This window comes from Phocoena sinus, chromosome X (assembly GCF_008692025.1).
Source record: "Phocoena sinus isolate mPhoSin1 chromosome X, mPhoSin1.pri, whole genome shotgun sequence".
Classification (NCBI taxonomy): domain Eukaryota; kingdom Metazoa; phylum Chordata; class Mammalia; order Artiodactyla; family Phocoenidae; genus Phocoena; species Phocoena sinus.
In genome coordinates, this window is record NC_045784.1 from 52,719,971 (window position 1) to 52,739,218 (window position 19,248).

The 19,248-nt window shown below is 41.0% G+C and overlaps 1 protein-coding gene across 1 annotated transcript in view; it reads right to left on the reverse strand.

Annotated features, from left to right (window-relative positions):
- Window positions 1-19,248, reverse strand: part of ARHGEF9 (Cdc42 guanine nucleotide exchange factor 9) — a 213,991-nt gene that overhangs the window by 26,437 nt on the left and 168,306 nt on the right. The window contains exon 7 of the mRNA XM_032620875.1: window positions 14,459-14,590. Within this exon, the coding sequence (XP_032476766.1) occupies window positions 14,459-14,590 (132 nt within the window). The remainder of the gene's footprint in view (window positions 1-14,458; window positions 14,591-19,248) is intronic.

The following is a 19,248-nucleotide window of genomic DNA, read 5'->3' on the forward strand; positions in this document are numbered from 1 at the left end:
AATTTACATAGCTACCCCACTGTCTCTGGAAATTCCATATACCCTTTCAGTGTAGGGGTGGTGGTAGTGGTGGGTGGCAAATACTGTTTGCCACTCACTCACCAAAATCACAGATCTATACTTAGGTTCACACTAACGTCCCCTCCCTGCCCCCAAAGAAGCCTCCTATTTCAATCCTTCCAGCCTTCAAGATCAAAGTCATACATTCTTCCTCCTCAAAGCAGCCTTCCCTGATTGCACCATCCAGCTCAAGTTACTATGGTTTTCCTTTTTTGAATGCTAGCACTGACTATGAAGACCCTTATACCATTGGCACTCAGTTACCACACTAGTGAATTTGCATTAGTTCTGTTTTACAGCTTTTAATTTTGTCTGTCCATTCAGGTTGTGCCCAGCACTGAGCCTTCCTTGGTCTTTCCTCACTTAGGAGTTATCCAGGGAAGGACAGCTGATAAAGCTTCAGAGGTTTTTCTGCTCAGCTTCTACACATAACAAGGGGGCAAAGCCCTCCTGAGCCTTAGTTACCTGTGGTACTACTGAGACCAGAATGCCCACATGCCAATTGTTAATGGTGGCCTGAGTGCTTTCAAAGGGACATAGTGAATAGGTGCTCACCACAGATGCTATTTAGGTCATCACAAGTTATCTGCCTAAATGGGATTGTTTCTAATAGAATGGCAGCCTTCCTCCATTTCCTTTCCACTCATCCAAGTTGGAGGAGATTAAGGCAGCTAGTGCTTCTCTAGTAGGGCCCTGGCAGTCTGCAGCCAAGCACTCTGGCCCTGGCCCTGGCCCTAGCCATAGGCCCAGCAAGGAGCCCACACCCGTCCCTCACGTTACATGACTGAAACAGCTGGGAGCTGTTTGAATTTGGCCTCACTGGGTAGTCATGGGGTTTAATAAAACACTGCAGGACATTTTATACAAATGACAGATGCTACAATCTGGAGAATGCAACTCTTCAGGATTGCAGCCTGCCTCACTTGCTTGTCAGTAAGGTTCTCCCTAGTTCTTTGGAGGGGGCCCTGGCTACTCACCCCTAGCCTGACAACCTGGTTTTATCTCAGATACTAGGGAAGGCACATGGTGCTGGGACTGGATTTGTCTTTATCATTATTGTATGCCAGCATCTACAGTACATACTTAATAATAACAAAATAATAACAACAACAATGGCAACAGTGAACACTTAACCAACATACATTATGCGCCAGACATTATTCTAAATGCTTTGCATTTCCCCCCAGCTTTACTGAGGTATAATTGACAAAATTGTATATATTTAAGGAGTAATATGTGATGCTTTGATATATGTATGCATTATGAAATGATCACCACAATCAAGCTAATTAACATACCCATCATCTCACATAGTTACCTTTTTTTGTGTGATGAGAACACTTCAGATCTATTTTCTTAGCAAATTTCAATTATACAATACAGTGTTGCTAACTATAGTCACCATTTGTACATTAGCTCTCCAGAAGTTATTTGTCCTACGTAACTGAAAGTTTTTACCCTTTGACCAACATATCCCCATTTCTGCCACCCCCATGAGTCCACGGCAACCACCATTCTACTCTCTACCTTTATGAGTTGGCCTGTTTCACATTCCATATATAAGTGAGATAATACGGTATTTGTCTTTCTGTCTTATTTTACTTAGCATAGTGTCCTCCAGGTTCATCCATGTTGTTGGATATGGCAGGCTTTCCTTAGTTTTTAATGCTGAATAATATTACATTGTGTGTGTGTGTGTGTGTGTGTGTGTGTGTGTGTGTATGACGTTTTCTTTATGTGTTCATCCATTGGCAGCTACACTTTGCATTTATTAACTTAAATCATTCTCACAACAATCCTACAAGTTAGGTTCTGGTATAACCCGATTTTATGAGGAACTGTGGACATAGAGCAGTTAAGAAACCTGCCGAGGAATAAAAGCTACCATTTATGGCACTGCTGGGCTTTGAGACTAGGCTATCTGGCTCTAAAAATCTGTGCTTGTTTTAACCACTGTGTATACTGCCTCCCAATAAAAATGTGCTGAATGAATGATTAGTAACACTGCATATACAGTAATCAATGGCTAATATTTATTAAGTTTACTGTGTGCCAGGCACTGCAACTGTACTGTCTCATTTACCCCTCACAACCTCCCTTCCATGTAGATACTATTATGGTTCCCATTTTGCAAATGAGGGGATAATAAAAGGCACAGAGAATTTGTCCAAGGTCACACAACTGATGGGAAAAAGGAAATTGGTGGCCTCTTGTCTGGCCCTAGAACCCATGCTCTTGACATTATACTTTACTACTTCCCAATACTTCAGGTGATTCTCCTCAAAGCCTCCTGAGATGAATTCTGTCATCAGCCTGATTTGACACTGATAAAATTAAGGAGTTAAAGAACTGGCCCAAAGTTAGATAAACTAGTAAGAGACAAAGTCTAGGACTCAGGTGTCCTGGTTTTACAACCCCTGGTTTTAAAGCAGAAATCTTCTTTCTGCTCTATTCCATCACTGATGCTACTGTTGCATTCCTGAGTTGTCCTGAATGGCTCATTCTCCAAGTCTGGCCCTTTAGTGCACAAAGAAATGGTCCAAATGCAGAAAGTTCCATGAATAGAAGAAATCCTCTCTCCAGCATCTTTATACTCTGTTTAGTTCTGATTCTCCCAGTATATGGTGAAAGTGACATAAATACTGAGCAGTTATGACACAGGGGACAACAGAGCATGTTCAGACTGGCACAATTGATGATAAATGGGGAAAAGGCTGTTAGGGGCAACTGCAGTGTTGTAGGAATATTGGCGGATGATTGATTGAAGAGAGGTAAAAGGGGCTCTCCTCTCTTCCCCAGTAAAAAGTGAAAGGGAAGAAATGAAAAAAGAGATAAATTCCCCAAAGCAACAAAGTAATGTTCAATATAATCATCTCAGGAGGAAAATAACAAAATACATTATTAACCAAAATAGCAGGACAATAAGATTCAGGGGAGCAGAGACATTAAGGACACCATAAAGGACAAGAAGAAAGAGAAAAAAGAGTCTTATCAGGTTTTTCAAAAGAAAAGTGACAAACAAAGAGGGAAGCGGCAAAAATTAAAGATCACATAATTAGAAGCCAATGGTGTCATTTCACACCTACTATAATGGTCACTTAAAAAGTATCTTCATATATATATTCACACACATACATGCACACTCTGAAACAAGCTACAATTTCTTCAAGCTGTTCTAAGTGGTGCATGCAATCACAACTTCCAATGTGCAAAATGGGGAAGTTTTGGCTTAACTTATTGGGAATTAAGAGAATCTTAAGACTGGATGAGAATTTAGTAACTGGGCCAAATGATCTCAGGGATCAGATGGGTCTATCAATCTCTCTTATACTATTTCTGGCAGGAAATCATCTAGCACATTTGGGGGTACATCTAGTGACAGAGACCTCACTATCTTACAAGGCTGCTTAGTTCTTTATTGGGGTGGGAGAAGACTAAGATTAACAAGTACCCACTAGGTGTCAGGCCCTCTATCAGGCACTTTACATGCATTGACTTCATTTAATCTTCACAACAATCCTGTAGAGTAGTTATTATCTTCATTTTACAGATGATAAAGTGAAGGTGGAGAAAGTGAAGTCATTTGCTTGAAGTCATGTAGTTAGTGAGCACTGGAACTAATGAGCCCAAAATTGTCTGAACATAAATTTTATGCTTTTCTACCACTCCACATTGCTTCTATCTGCAAGGAAACTGAAGAAAATCTGAAGTGCCAGGGTAAAATCCTGATATCTTCTGTCTAGTGCAACCCTCTCATCAACTAGTCTAGTTACTGGCAAGATAGAAGCTGGATTTTACGTGACATGACCTGCTCTTAGGAAACCAATGGAGACTCCCTGTCACTGTACCTCCTTTTAAATGTTCACAACTCTTTAATAATCTATTATAGGAGGGACTGTAAAGATGGCAGAGGAGTAAGATGTGGAGATCACCTTCCTTCCCACAAATACATCAAAAATACATCTACATGTGGAACAACTCCTGAATTCAGAACACCAACTGAATGCTGGCAAAAGATCTCAGACTTCCCAAAAGGCAAGGAACTCCCAAGGTACCTGGGTAGGGCAAAAGAAAAAAGAAAAAGCAGATACAAAAGAATAGGGATGGGACCTGCACCTCTGGGAAGGAGCTTGAAGGAGGAAAAGTTTCCACACACTAGGAAGTCCCTTCACTAGCTGAGATGGGAGGTGGGTGGGGGGGAAGCTTCAGAGCCATGGAGGAGAACACAGCAATAGGGGTGCAGAGGGCAAAGCAGAGAGATTCCCACACAGAGGATCGGTGCCGATCAGCACTCACCAGCCTAAGAGGCTTGTCTGCTCACTGGCCAGGGTGGGTGGGGCTGGGAGCTGAGGCTTGGGCTTTGGAGGTCAGAACCCAGAGAGAGAACTGGGGTTGGCTATGTGAACACAGCGTGAAGGGGGCTCGTGCTCCACAACTAGCCAGGAGGGAGTCTGGGAAAAAGTCTGGAACTGCCTAAGATGCAAGGGAACATTGTTTCAGGGTGAGCAAGGAGAGGGGATTCAGAGCACCATCTAAACCAGATCCAGAGATTGGCACAAGCCACGGCTATCAGCTCGGACACCAGAGATGGGCATGAAATGCTAAGGCTGCTGCTGTAGCCACCAAGAAATCTGTGTGCAAGCACAGGTCACTATCCACACTTCCCCTCCAGGGAACCTGGGCAGCCTGCCACTGCCAGGGTTCCGGGATCCAGAGAAAACTTCCCCGGGGGAACACACAGCGTGCATCAGGCTGTTGCCATGTCCCACAAGCCTCTGATGCCACAGGCTTGTGCTGCATTCCGTACCCCTCCCTCCCCTGGCCTGAGTAAGCCAGAGCTCCCTAATAAGCTGCTACTTTAACCCCGTCCAGGCTGGGTGGGGAACAGACGCCCTCAGGTAACCTATGTGCAGAGGCGGGGCCAAATACAAAGCTGAACCACAGGAGCTGTGCAAACAAAGAAGAGAAAGGGAAATCTACCCCAGCAGCCTCTTGAGCAGCAGATTAAATCTCCACAATCACCTTCATGTACGCTGCATCTGTGGAATACCTGAATAGACAACAAATCATCCAAAAATTGAGGTGGTGGACTTTGGGAGCAACTGTAGACTTGGGGTTTGCTTTCTGCATCTAATTTGTTTCTGGCTTTATCTTTATTTTAGGTTAGTATTTAGAGCTAATTATCATTGGTAGATTTGTTTATTGATTTGGTTGTTCTCTTCGTTTTTTTTGCATATATATTTTTTCCTTTTTCTCTTTTTGTGACTGTGTATGTGCATGCTTCATTGCGTGATTTTGTCTGTATAGATTTGCTTTTACCATTTGTCCTAGGGTTCTGTCTGTTGGGATATTTTCTTTTTTTGCATAAATTTTAGCACTTGTTATCATTGATGGATTTGTTTTTTGGTTTGCTTGTTCTTTCTTTCTTCTTTTATATTACTTCTTTAAAATAATATTTTTTTATTTTAATAACAATATTTTTTTTTTCTTTCTTCCTTTTTCTCCCTTTCCTTCTGAGCCAAGTGGCTGACAGGGTCTTAGTGTTCGGGCTGGGTGTAAGGCCTGAGCCTCTGAGGTGGGAGAGCTGAGTTCAGCACACTGGTCCACCAGAGAACTTCCAGCCCCATGTAATATAAAAAAGCGAAAGTTTTCACAGAGATCTCCATCTTAACACTAAGACCCAGATCCACTCAACAACCAGCAAGTTACAGTGCTGGACACTCTATGCCAAACAACTTTTAAGACAGGAACACAACCCCACTCACTAGAAGAGAGGCTGCCTAAAATCACAGTAAGGTCACAGACATCAAAAATCACACCATCGGACGTGGTCTTGCCTACCAGAAAGACAAGATACAGTCTCACCCACCACAAGACAGGCACCAGTCCCCTACACCAGGAATCCTACACAACCCACTCAAGCAAACTTACTCACTGAGGGCAGACACCAAAAACAACAGGAACTATGAAACTGCAGCATGCAAAAAAGAGACCCCAAACACACTAAGTTAAGCAAAATGAGAAGACAGAGAAATACACAGCAGATGAAGGAGCAAAGTAAAACCTCACCAGACCAAAAAATGAAGAGGAAATAGGCAGTCTACCTGAAAAAGAATTCAGAGTAATGATAGTAAAGATGATCCAAAAGCTTGAAAATAAAATGGAGAAAATACAAGAAACATTTACCAAAGACCTAGAAGAACTAAAGAGCTAACAAACAATGATGAACAACACAATAAATGAAATTAAAAATCCTCTAGAAGGAATGAATAGCAGAATAATTGAGGTAGAAAAACGGATAAGTGATCTGGAAGATAAAAGAGTGGAAATAACTACTGCAGAGCAGAATAAAGAAAAAAGAATGAAAAGAATTGAGGACAAGGAACATATGTATAGCTGATTTACTTTGTTATAAAGCAGAAACTAACACACCACTGTAAAGCAAATATACTCCAATAAAGATGTAAAAAAAAAAAAAAAAGAATTGAGGACAGCCTCAGAGACCTCTGAGACAACATTATCACACCAACTTTTGTATTACAGGGGTCTCAGAAGAAGAGAAAAAGAACGGGACTGAGAAAATATGTGAAGAGATTATAGTTGAAAACTTCCTTAATATGGAAAAGGAAATAGTCAGTCAAGTCCAGGAAGCGCATAGAGTCCCATACAGGATAAATTCAAGAAGAAACACAGCAAGACACATATTAATCAAACTAACGAAAATTAAATACAAAGAAAATATATTAAGATCAGCAAGGGAAAAACAACAAATAACATACAAGGAAACCCCCATAACGTTAACAGCTGATCGTTCAGCAGAAACTCTGCAAGCCAGAAGGGAGTGGCAGGACATATTTAATAAATTGATGAAAGAGAAAAACCTACAATCAAGATTACTCTACCCACCAAGGATCTCATTCAGATTCAATGGAGAAATTAAAAACTTTACAGAGAGGCAAAAGTGAAGAGAATTCTTCACTAAACCAGATTTACAAAAATGCTAAAGGAACTTCTCTAGGCAGGAAACACAAAAGAAGGAAAACACCTACAATAACAAAGCCAAAACAATTAAGAAAATGGTAATAGGAGGATACATATAGATAACTACCTTAAATGTAAAAGGATTAAATGATCCAAGGAAAAGACATAGAGTGGATGAATGGATACAAAAACAAGACCCGTATATATGCTGTCTACAAGACACCCACTTCAGACCTAGGGACACATACACACTGAAAGTGAGGGAATGGAAAAAGATATTCCATGCAAATGCAAATCAAAACAAAGCTGAAGTAGCAATTCTCATATAAGACAAAATAGACTTTAAAATAAAGACTATTACAAGAAACAAGGACACTACATAATGATCAAGGGATTAATCCAAGAGGAAGATATAACAATTGTAAATACATATGCAGCAAATATAGGAGCACCTCAATACATAAGGCAAATGCTAACAGCCTTAAAAATGGAAACCGACAGTAACACAGTTATAGTGGGGGACTTTAACACCCCACTTTCACCAATGGTCAGATCATGCAAAATGAAAATAAATAAGGAAACACAGCTTTAAATGATACATTAAACAAGATGGACTTAAATGATATTTATAGGACATTCCATCCAAAAACAACAAAACACACTTTCTTCTCAAGTGCTCGTGGAATATTCTCCAGGATACATCATATCGTGGGTCACAAATCAAGCCTTGATAAATTTCAGAATATTGAAACCGTATCAAGTATCTTTTCCAACCACAATGCTATGAGACTAGATATTAATTACAGGAAAAAATTTGTAAAAAATATAAACACATGGAGGCTAAACAATACACTACTAAATAACCAAGAGATCACTGAAGAAATCAAAGAGGAAATCAAAAAATACTTAGAAAAAAATGACAGTGAAAACACGATGACCCAAAACCTTTGGGATGCAGCAAAAGCAGTTTGAAGAGGGAAGTTTATAGCAATATAATCCTACCCCAAGAAACAAGAAAAGATCCTCAACAAAACACCAGCAAACAGAATCCAACATCACATTAAAGGGACCATACACCATGATCAATGGGGTTCATCTCAGGAATGCAAGGATTCTTCAATATATGCAGATCAATCAATGTGATACACAATATTAAAGAACTGAAGGATAAAAACCGTATGATCATCTCAATACATGCAGAAAAAGCTTTTCAGAAATTTCAACACCCATTTATGATAAAAATATTCCAGAAAGTAGGCATAAAGGGAACTTACCTCAACATATAAAGGCCATATATGAAAAACCCACAGCCAGCATCGTTCTCAATGGTAAAAAACTGAAACCATTTCCACTAAGATCAGGAACAAGACAAGGTTGCCCACTCTCACCACTATTATGCAACATAGTATTGGAAGTTTTAGCCACAGCAATCAGTGAAAAAAAAGAAATAAAAGGAATCCAAATCAGAAAAGAAGAACTAAAACTGTCACTGTTTGCACATGACATGATACTATACATAGAGAATCCTAAAGATGCTACCAGAAAACTACTAGAGCTAGTCAATGAATTTGGTAAAGTAGCAGGATACAATATATATGCACAGTAATCACTTGCATTCCTAGACACTAATGATGAAAAATCTGAAAGGGAAAATAAGGAAACACTCTCATTTCCCACTGCAACAAAACGAATAAAATACCTAGGAATAAGCCTACCTAAGGAGACAAAAGACATGTATGAAGAAAACTATAAGACACTGATGAAAGAAATTAAAGATGATACAAACAGATGGAAAGATATACCGTGTCCTTGGATTGGAAGAATCAAAATTGTGAAAATGACTATACTACCCAAAGCAATCTACAGATTCAATGCAATCCCTATCAAACGACCTATGGCATTTTTCACAGACCGGAACAAAAAATTTCTCAATTTGTATGGAAACACAAAAGACCCCGAATAGACAAAGCAATCTTGAGAAAGAAAAACAGTGCTGGAAGAATCAGGCTCCCTGGCTTCAGACTATACTACAAAGCTACAGTAATCAAGACAGTAGGTACTGGCACAAAAACAGAAATATAGATCAATGAAACAGGATAGAAATCCCAGAGATAAACCCATGCACATATGGTCACCTCACCTTTGATAAAGGAGGCAAGAATATGCAATGGAGTAAAGATAGCCTCTTCAATAAGTCGTTCTGGGAAAACTGGACAGCTACATATAAAATAATGAAATTCGAACACTCCCTAACACCATGCACAAAAATAAACACTAAATGGATTAAAGACCTAAATGTAAGAGCAGACACTATAAAACACTTAGAGGAAAACATAGGCAGAATACTCTATGACATAAATCACAGCAACATCCTTTTTGACCCACCTCCTTGAGAAATAGAAATAAAAATAAAAATAAACAAATGGGACCTAATGAATCTTAAAAGCTTTGCACAGCAAAGGAAACCATAAACAACATGAAAAGACAACCCTCATAATGGGAGAAAATATTTGCAAATGAAGCAACTGACAAAGGATTAACCTCCAAAATATACAAGCTACTCATGCATCTCAATATCAAAAAACAACCCAATCCAAAAATGGGCAGAAGACCTAACTAGACATTTCTGCAAAGAAGATATACAGATTGCCAACAAACATATGAAAGGATGCTCAACATCACTAATCATTAGAGAAATGCAAATCAAAAGTACAGTGAGATATCACCTCACACCCATCAGAATGGCCATCATAAAAGAATCTACAAACAATAAATCCTAGAGAGGGTGTGGAGAAAAGGCAACCCTCTTGCACTGTTTGTGGCAATGTAAATTGATACAAGCACTATGGAGAACAGTATGGAGGTTCCTTAAAAAACTGAAAATATTACTACCATATGACCCAGCTATCCCACTACTGGGCATATACCCTGAGAAAACTATAATTCAAAAAGGGTCATGTAGTACAATTCTCATTGTCGCACTATTTACAATAGCCCGGACATGGAAGCAACGTAAGTGTCCATCGACAGATGAATGGATAAAGAAGATGTGGCACATATATACAATGGCATATTACTCAGCAATAGAAAGAAACAAAACTGAGTTATTTGCGGTGAGGTGGATGGACTTAGAGACTGTCATACAGAATGAAGTAAGTCAGAAAGAGGCAAACAAGTACCATAGGTTAACACATATATGTTGAATAAAAAAAAAATTCGGTTCTGAAGAACCTAGGGGCAGGACAGGAATAAAGACGCAGACATAGAGAATGGAATTAAGGACACGAGGAGTGGGAAAGGTAAGTTGGGACGAAGTGAGGGAGTAGCATTGACATATATACATTACCAAATGTGAAATAGATAGCTAGTGGGAAGCAGCTGCATTGCACAGGGAGATCAGCTTGGTGTTTTGTGTCCCCCTATAAGGGTGGGATAGGGAGGGTGGGAGGCAGACACAAGAGGGAGGGCATATGGGGATATATGTATACATATAGCTGATTCACTTTGTTATACAGCAGAAACTAACACACCATTGTAAAGCATTTATACTCCAATAAAGATGTTAAAAAGTATCTATTATAGAATTCTGACAAGCTCAATGGCAATAATGACATAGAGGTTACTAATGAAGAATTTGGAGTCAGCTTGCCTGGATGCAATTCCTGGCTCCATCACTCACTAGATATAATATCACCTTGGGCAAATTATATAACTTCTCTGTACCTCACTTTACATATATTTAAAATGGGAAAAATAATAGTACCTACGTCATGGGTTTGTTGTGAGGATTAAATTGAGTTAATGAATGTAAAGGCCTTAGAACAGAATCATAGAGGTGCACAGTAAATGTTGATTCATTATTATTTTATTGTCAATCTGTATTTCCTAGAATCTTTTATATTTTGAAAACTGGTACATTTTCCCATCTATAGTGTTGTCATAGATCTCCTGTAACTCACTACTCCGTTGAGTTTACCTACAGCAATTCTGCTGGGGACATCTGAGTATTATTTCATTGCACAGTGATGTATATATTTTTAAATTACATTACACTTAAATTCCATTAGTCTACAAGCTCTAAGAAGGCAGAGCTGACTGGCACAGAGCAGGGGTTCACTAATTATAGCATGAAAGAATGAATTCAGAGCACTGAAGTGCTTTCTTACAACCTCAGATACCTTAGGTTTAAATTCCCCCTCAACAGGTTTATGCTCTTTTTCCCTTGACAGAGAGGTTTTAAGTTCCTGTGTTAATAGAAAATTATTTGTCCCTAGAAGGGAGTTGCCAGACTACAGTCTCTTTTTCCCTTGACAGAGAGGTTTTAAGTTCCTGTGTTAATAGTAAATTATTTCTCCCTTGAAGAGAGTTGCCAGACTACAGACTATCACTTCTTTTTTCTTCTTTTTTTTGAAAAGATCTTTCTAAATCATTGATATTGTCTTAGAATCTTTAAAAACTAACTTTGACTCATTGTAAGATTCATGAAACTAATCTTTGTCACTCCTATTAAATATCCTATACATATAAAATATTACATATGAATATCTATCCACTTGCTACAGGCCCATGTTTCATCCTCCTTTTTATACATGAACTCATCAGAAAGCTTTATGCAGCCACATTTGATTACGTAGCTTTCTTGTCCCCTTTCTTCCCTGTATAAAGGATTACTGTGCTTTGGGGCCTCCTTTTTAACTCTGTGCCTGAAGTGAGTGTCTTACTCGCCCCGCTCTAGTCCTGGCCCTTTTCCTCTGTAGATTTCCTTTGCCAAAGGGTTCTTCATATCCAGGAAGATTTATCCATTTCCAGCTCTACCTCAAGAGGAAAGGCTTTTATAGAAATGGCAAGAGGTCCCTCAACCATCCAGCAGACCAAAGACCTTGTCTCTTTCTATACCTTATTTTGGTGCCATGGTCATTTCTCAAACGTTTACTCCCAGGGCTTCCCTGGTGGTTGAGAGTCCACCTGTCGATGCAGGGGACACGGGTTCGTGCCCCAGTCCGGGAAAATCCCACATGCCGTGGAGCGGCTAGGACAGTGAGCAATGGCCGCTGAGCCTGCGCGTCCAGAGCCTGTGCTCCGCAACGGGAGAGGTCACAACAGTGAGAGGCCCGCGTACCGAAAAAAAAAAAAGTTTACTCCCTATTGCTGAATAGAAAGGCCTATTGCAGGTACCAAATAGAAATCCTCAACCATAGCCTCAACACAAACATCAGATATAGTTTTAATAGGCTTTGAAAAATCAAACTGTAGCTTCTCATGCTCTGAGAAACCAGAGTCAAGAAGGCCCAGGTATGTGGATAGCTTTTTTCTGGAAGGGGAGGCCATGGTTCTTGCTAGAACAAGAAGGCTCCCATTGGAAGAAAGCTATGCTAGCTTCAAGGTTTCTCTTGTTTTTGTCATCCTTTTTGCCTGCTACACCCATCCTGACCGCTTGGCTGGCTTGGCTTCTGGTTTCTCCTTAATCACTGGCTTCTACTAGCTGGCCTGGAGCTGATTCTCATTCCATTTTAGTTTTCTGCTGTCCCCTGGCTCCTAAACTTAGCTCACTGTCCATGTTGTTTCTTCCCTTTATTTCTAGCCTTTGCCTCACTATTTTGTGTTCTGGCTCCTGGCCGTGTCTCCTATAGCTACTACTTTGCAGAGCTGAGTTTCACATTTTCCTTAAAGTAATCTCAGCCTTGGCTGACAGATGCTTAAATTAACAGGGTGTTGAGTGGTGGACAACGCTAAAATAAACCAGCTTCCTAATCTCTTTTCTGTGTCTCTCTACAACTGGTTGTTCTGAGTGTAAGCATGGCTCAGTGGGAAGAATGAACACATGCCTATTGGTGACATGACTGATATGCTGAGAATTTCCTTGGCTACATAAGTTAACCCTCAAAAATCCTGCCTCCTGATTTGATGGACGTCTAAGGAACAGTTGGGGGTAGATAATAAGAGGGCTGGGTGTTTGGCCAATTTCCAGATTCATAAAAGTTCTCTCTTCCAGGGCCAGGTCCAGACCAAGGCAGTAATTTTCTCCATTAACTAGTGAGCTATCAGTTCTAGAGCTGGCACTTAAAGCTTATTCTCAAATATTGAGGCAGTTTGACTTGAAACTCAATTTGTTCCCTCAATCCACTGTCAAAGGCAAATAGCCAGAGATTTAATGCAGGATGTGGTATACACAGAGAACAGGGGGCTTAAAAACAAATGTGTGGTTCCTGTTCCACGCTGGAAAAGATGACAGTGTTTAACCTGGTGCTTCATGATTTAGTATTCCCTTTCAGAGGTATTTGCTACTTGGTGAGGAAGAGAACAAAGAGAATGGATTATGGAGAAAGAGCCAAGGGTAGGATGGTGAATTTAAAAAGTCACTTTAGGGCTTCCCTGGTGGCGCAGTGGTTGCTAGTCCGCCTGCAGATGCGGGGACACGCATTCGTGCCCTGGTCCGGGAAGATCCCACATGCTGTGGAGCGGCTGGGCCTGTGATCCATGGCCGCTGAGCCTGCGCGTCCAGAGCCTGTGCTCCGCAACAGGAGAGGCCATGACAGTGAGAGGCCCGCATACCGCAAAATAAATAAATAAATAAAAAGTCACTTTAAGCATTCTTTGGTTTTGCCTTCCTCTTTTACTTTCCCTGGTCCCAAATTCTTCCCAGCCAGTCCCTGGAACTAAAAGTGATCTGAACTCCCTATCCTAAGGGAGGAGGTGGAGGAAACAGTATCCCATCAGGAGGAATCAGGCTGAGAACATATGCCATCCTCCTGCCTGCCAAGGAGAAGATACCAAGAAACAAACACTCATGCTGAGTTAATCACAAGAGCAAGACCTTTTCTCAAATGGATTACAGAGAAGGGAGGGTAAAGAAGAGCACAGCTGAGAGTTATAAGGATGTGACACAACTTGTATAGGAAATGGGTAGGGGAACAGGGAAAATTCCTGTATCACAAACGTAAGGCACCTTACCTGTAAGAGTAAAGTAGGAGGTCCCTTGTTGGTTCCTAGGGCAGTAAGGGGCCAGATGGTCAAAGCCATTAGAGTAGAAATGAGGGGAGGTGCTCAGGGAAGCCACTTATTCACCAACTGGGATAGAAATATTTCAATATTTTTCACAACTGGTGCAAATCAGCAGGCTATCAGCTCTGGGTCGAAAAGAGTGAGAAAGATCGCCATGAAGGGCAGGAGGGAAAAGTGTATAAAAGATACCAACACAAACTTTACCAATTTCAGAATTTCACTGCCCATAAGCCAGCCCTGCTTGTGATATTCATGCCATACCAGTGATCCTGATATGGAATTGCTGCCAATATCTTGTCTTGTTTTTGCCCAGCAGGGTTAGCCCACTTTGTTGGGAACTGGGGATGATGGAGAGGAAGGGTGTGGTGCCCCCTGGGGTGCCCATATCCCTCAGGGAAGAAAGGGATGGGGTTACCTTCTTGCAAAGGACCATCTGGTGGTCAAACAGGAAGAAGACCCGTTGCTGGTTGCGGCCATAGGGCTGGTAGATCCACGCCATCTCCCCAGTGTAGATCAGCTCCGAGCTCCTGTCTAGGATGTCCTCGCCCTGGGAAGGACATGTGATAGTGAGAGGCAGCCAGGCAGGAGGGATGGCCCCTTCACTTGCCTGGAGGCACCTAGAGCTCGGCATAGGCTGGGACAGGAGGAGGACAGAAAGGGCCTGGTGAGGAAGAAAGGATGGAGGGAGGGACCTCTGGGAATCCCTGAAAGGCTCCATGAGCTATAAAGACCCATACTCTTGTTTACCCTGAGGCCAAATGAGTCCCACTACCCAGGACTGCTATAGTCCTTCTTTGCCAGTTGCTCTCTGGCCCTAGAGGCACCAGCTACCATGAGGTGTCTGTCTATCTGTCTCTCTCTCTTATTCTCCCTCTCTCTTTTTCTCTAAATCTCTCTTTCTGCCCCAATCTTTCATCCTAGTTCTAGACTTTTAGTCTCTTTCCTGTACCTGAAGAGTAAAGCCTGAGCAGGTGCTAGAAGTCTCTCTGTTTCCCAGACAAGTAAAACAAGACAGGGAAGGACAGGAAGGAGATTATGTTTGAAGGAGAGAAAGAGAATCCATTCACCCTCTTAAAATTGTTTTTCCTTCCTTTCTCAGTTCATTAAAATCTACTGATTAAACAGGAAATTTCATCACCTTGGTCTGTTATCCAGAAAGCCTGAATAACTTGCTTATATTTCTTGCTATGTAGAATCAGACACACACACCAAAAACACCTAACACCTAGCTAATTCTATTCTACAGAGTTTCCAAGGGCCTCTTATTTATGGGAACTCTGATATGTGGGGGTCTATGTCAGATGCCAAGCCAGACTTGGCCCTGTTATCGAGGAGCTTACATGTCAGCAAAGGAGTCTAATATAGGTATGCTCAGAACTCATGGAATGCAAGGCAAACCATGGGGACAAAAAGAAGTGGTCCCCTGACTCAGGAGAATTAATACTTATTGAGCACCTACAGGGATCAGACATTGTGCTACATACTTTCACTCTGTCTCTTCTGAGCATCACAGTAGCCCTGGGAGGTAGATAGTCTTGCTGTCATCTTTATAGTCTGAAGTACAAAGAAGTCAAGTGATCAGCCACAGTCACCCAGCTAGTTAGCCAAAGATCCACAATCCAACCACAAGTCTGCAGCTCCAGAGAGTGTGCTCACTTTTGCCACTATGTTATACTGTCTCTAGGCCAAAACGTCACTGGAGAGTCAGTCCCTTCCTCTCTCTGGGTCTCAGTTTTCCAGCTGTTAAATGAGGTATGTGAGGATGATCTCTAAGGTCTTAGCCCTGATACTCTAATGCTAAGGTCTCAGCCTTGTATTGAAAAGCTTCAAGTCAACTTTAGAGATGGGGGTTCCCACATCTCCCCAGAAACAATCAGAGGTAAACAGTCTAGGCAGGGCAGTGGCCCAAAGAGAAGGGTAGCAGGAAATTGTATTCTTGAGCATATCACTTTTTTTTCAGTCTAAGGGATGGAAAGAAAAAGGGGGGCTCAATGGAAATATTTTCTAATAATACAACCTAAAAAAGGACACAGGGAGGGGGAAGGGTAAGCTGGGATGAAGTGAGAGAGTGGCATGGACATATATACTCTACCAAATGTAAAATAGCTAGTGGGAAGCAGTCACATAGCACAGGGAGATCAGCTTGGTGCTTTGTGACCACCTAGAGGGGTGGGATAGGGAGGGTGGGAGGGAGATGCAAGAGGGAGGAGATATGGGGACATATGTATATGTGTAGCTGATTCACTTTGTTATAAAGCAGAAACTAACACACCACTGTAAAGCAATTATACTTCAATAAAGATGTTAAAAAAAAAAAAGAAAGCTCAGAGATACTAGTGTGACTCCAGACTATACCTCAGGGGTTCCCTGGAACTTTGGTAAACACTCCTCCTTGAGGGGCCCACATACTAGCACAGAACTTCTGGAGGCCCAGTGCTAGGAGAAGAATCCCTCAGAGTGTGGGGGTCATGCAAGGTTTTCCTGTTGGAGGGATGGGAAGCTGAACATGGTACCAGTCGGCCATGCCCCACCTTGAGGCAGGCCAGGAAGATGTACTATAGTCCATTTTGAATATGTATGAAGTGAAAGAACGCTATAAAAGGGGCCAATGCTATACAAAGATGGCCAGGATGACTTTTAAAGGCACAACTTGCTAAGCTGAGAATGATCAGACCAGGAGGACTACTCAGTGGCATCTGGTCTACACACTGCACCAGCTAGGAGCAACCCAATTCTATCAATTCTGTTTTAAGTACTTGCCATAAAATGCCACTTGGTGCCACTCTACCAAGAAAAAAAAAAAAAAAAACTTGAAAAAATACACCTCTATGCTCACCAAGGTGATTGTTGTAAGTTAACTCATCTTCTCTGTTCCTCAGTTTCCTCATCTTTAAAATGATGATAATAACATTACCAACCTCATTTGGCTGTGGTAAGGATTATATAAGTTAACATATATAAAATGTTTACAAAAGTACACATCACACTGTAAGCTCCATATAATGATAGTTATTACCTTGATTATTACTGTGTACCCTAAATCCTGTGTCACATATTCCTATTAATACTCACAACCCAATAAGGGATGTAGTGTTATTTGTCCCCAAACCAGTGTCAGATAAATTGGAAGTAATATGCCGAAAGTGGCAGAATCCAGGAGAGAGTCGCTCAAAAGTCCATGCTCTACACCATCAAACCACAGCAAAATAATGATTCCTTAATGGAACAAGCAGCTGCCTTGGAAATTTCTAAGGTAAGAACCTCAAAGACTTCAGTTCTGGGCCCAGTGCTGCCGTCAACTCACTTCCTTCAGAAGTAGCTTAATCACAATCTGTCTCCTCATTAGACAATGGGGCTAATTCAAAGGTTCCTGTTTGGCTCAAATCACATGGCTGCTTGAGAACACGAAATAAGCTCATGTAAGGTAGAGGGACCTCTCAGAGTTTAGAGCAATCAGACTTTGCCCTCTCTGCCCCACTGCACTACACAGTTCTTTGCCTTGACCCCTCAAGTGCAATCTCTTCCCACCTCACACTCCTCCACATGCCTTCTGTTCTCTTCCATTCTTCCAGAATTTTGCTCACACTGTTTTCTCTGCCTGGAACATACTTGTCCTCACTGGATAGTCAAGGCTACATCTCATTCATTTCAATATCCCAATGCCCAGCACCTCATTCTAATTATAGGCTGATTATCTGATGTGGGGTTGTGCCCTGAGCACATCAAGGGAGAGGACAAAGGAAATGCTACCCTTCTCAGAGTTTATATTCAATTCTGCCTGCTAGGAGGAAAGCAGGGAAATAACAAATCTATCCCTCCACATTTGATCTCCTGGTCCAAAGAGTGTGCCTCATCAAGCCATTTAGCTTTAAAAAGATGTTTTTGCTGCTGCCATCACGTTGGGCTTTTGTGTTTCCTCCAACTTCTTTGGATTCAAACGTCCAATGGTAAACTGGAACATGCTATTGAGTATTATACAACCAGGCTATGGGGGAAGGGTGCTATGAGGAGGAAATCACAACAACACACAATCAAGTTCTCAAATATGAGCTGCAAACTTGGGATCCTGGTAAAAATCTCCAGAAAGAAAAAAAAATATAAAAGAAGCTGTCAGGGTTACAGCTACATGTAAAAGAATGAAATTAGAACACTTCTTAACACCATACACAAAAATAAACTCAAAATGGATTAAAGACCTAAATGTAAGGCCAGACACTATCAAACTCTTAGAGGAAAACAGGCAGAACACTCTATGACATAAATCACAGCAGGATCCTTTTTGAACCACCTCCTACAGAAATGGAAATAAAAACAAAAATAAACAAATGGGACCTAATGAAACTTAAAAGCTTTTGCACATCAAAGGATACCATAAACAAGACAAAAAGACAACCCTCAGAATGGAAGAAAATATTTGCAAAAGAAGCAACTGACAAATGATTAATCTCAAAAATTTACAAACAGCTCATGCAGCTCAATATCAGAAAAACAAACAACCCAATCCAAAAAATGGGCAGAAGACCTAAATAGACATTTCTCCAAAGAAGATATACAGATTGCCAACAAAAACATGAAAGAATACTCAACATCACTAATCATTACAGAAATGCAAATCAAAACTACAATAAGATATCACCTCACACCAGTCAGAATGGCCATCATCAAAATATCTACAAACAATAAATGCTGGAAAGGGTGTGGAGAAAAGGGAACCCTCTTGCACTGTTGGTGGGAATGTAAATTGATATAAGTCACTATGGAGAACAGTATGCAGGTTCCTTATAAAACTAAAAATAGAACTACCATATGACACAGCAATCCCACTACTGGGCATATACCCTGAGAAAACCATAATTCCAAAAGAGTCATGTACCACAATGTTCATTGCAGCAATATTTACAATAGCCAAGACATGGAAGCAACCTAAGTGTCCATCGACAGATGAAGAATGGATGAAGATGTGGCACATATATACAATGCAATATTATTCACCTATAAGAAGAAATGAAATTGAATTATTTGTAGTGAGGTGGATGGACCTAGAGTCTGTCATACAGAGTGAAGTAAGTCAGAAAGAGAAAAATAAATTCCATATGCTAACACATATATACGGAATCTAAAAAAAACCCAAAATGGTTCTGATGAACCTACGGGCAGGACAGGAATACAGAAGCAGATGTAGAGAATGGACTTGAGGACATAGGG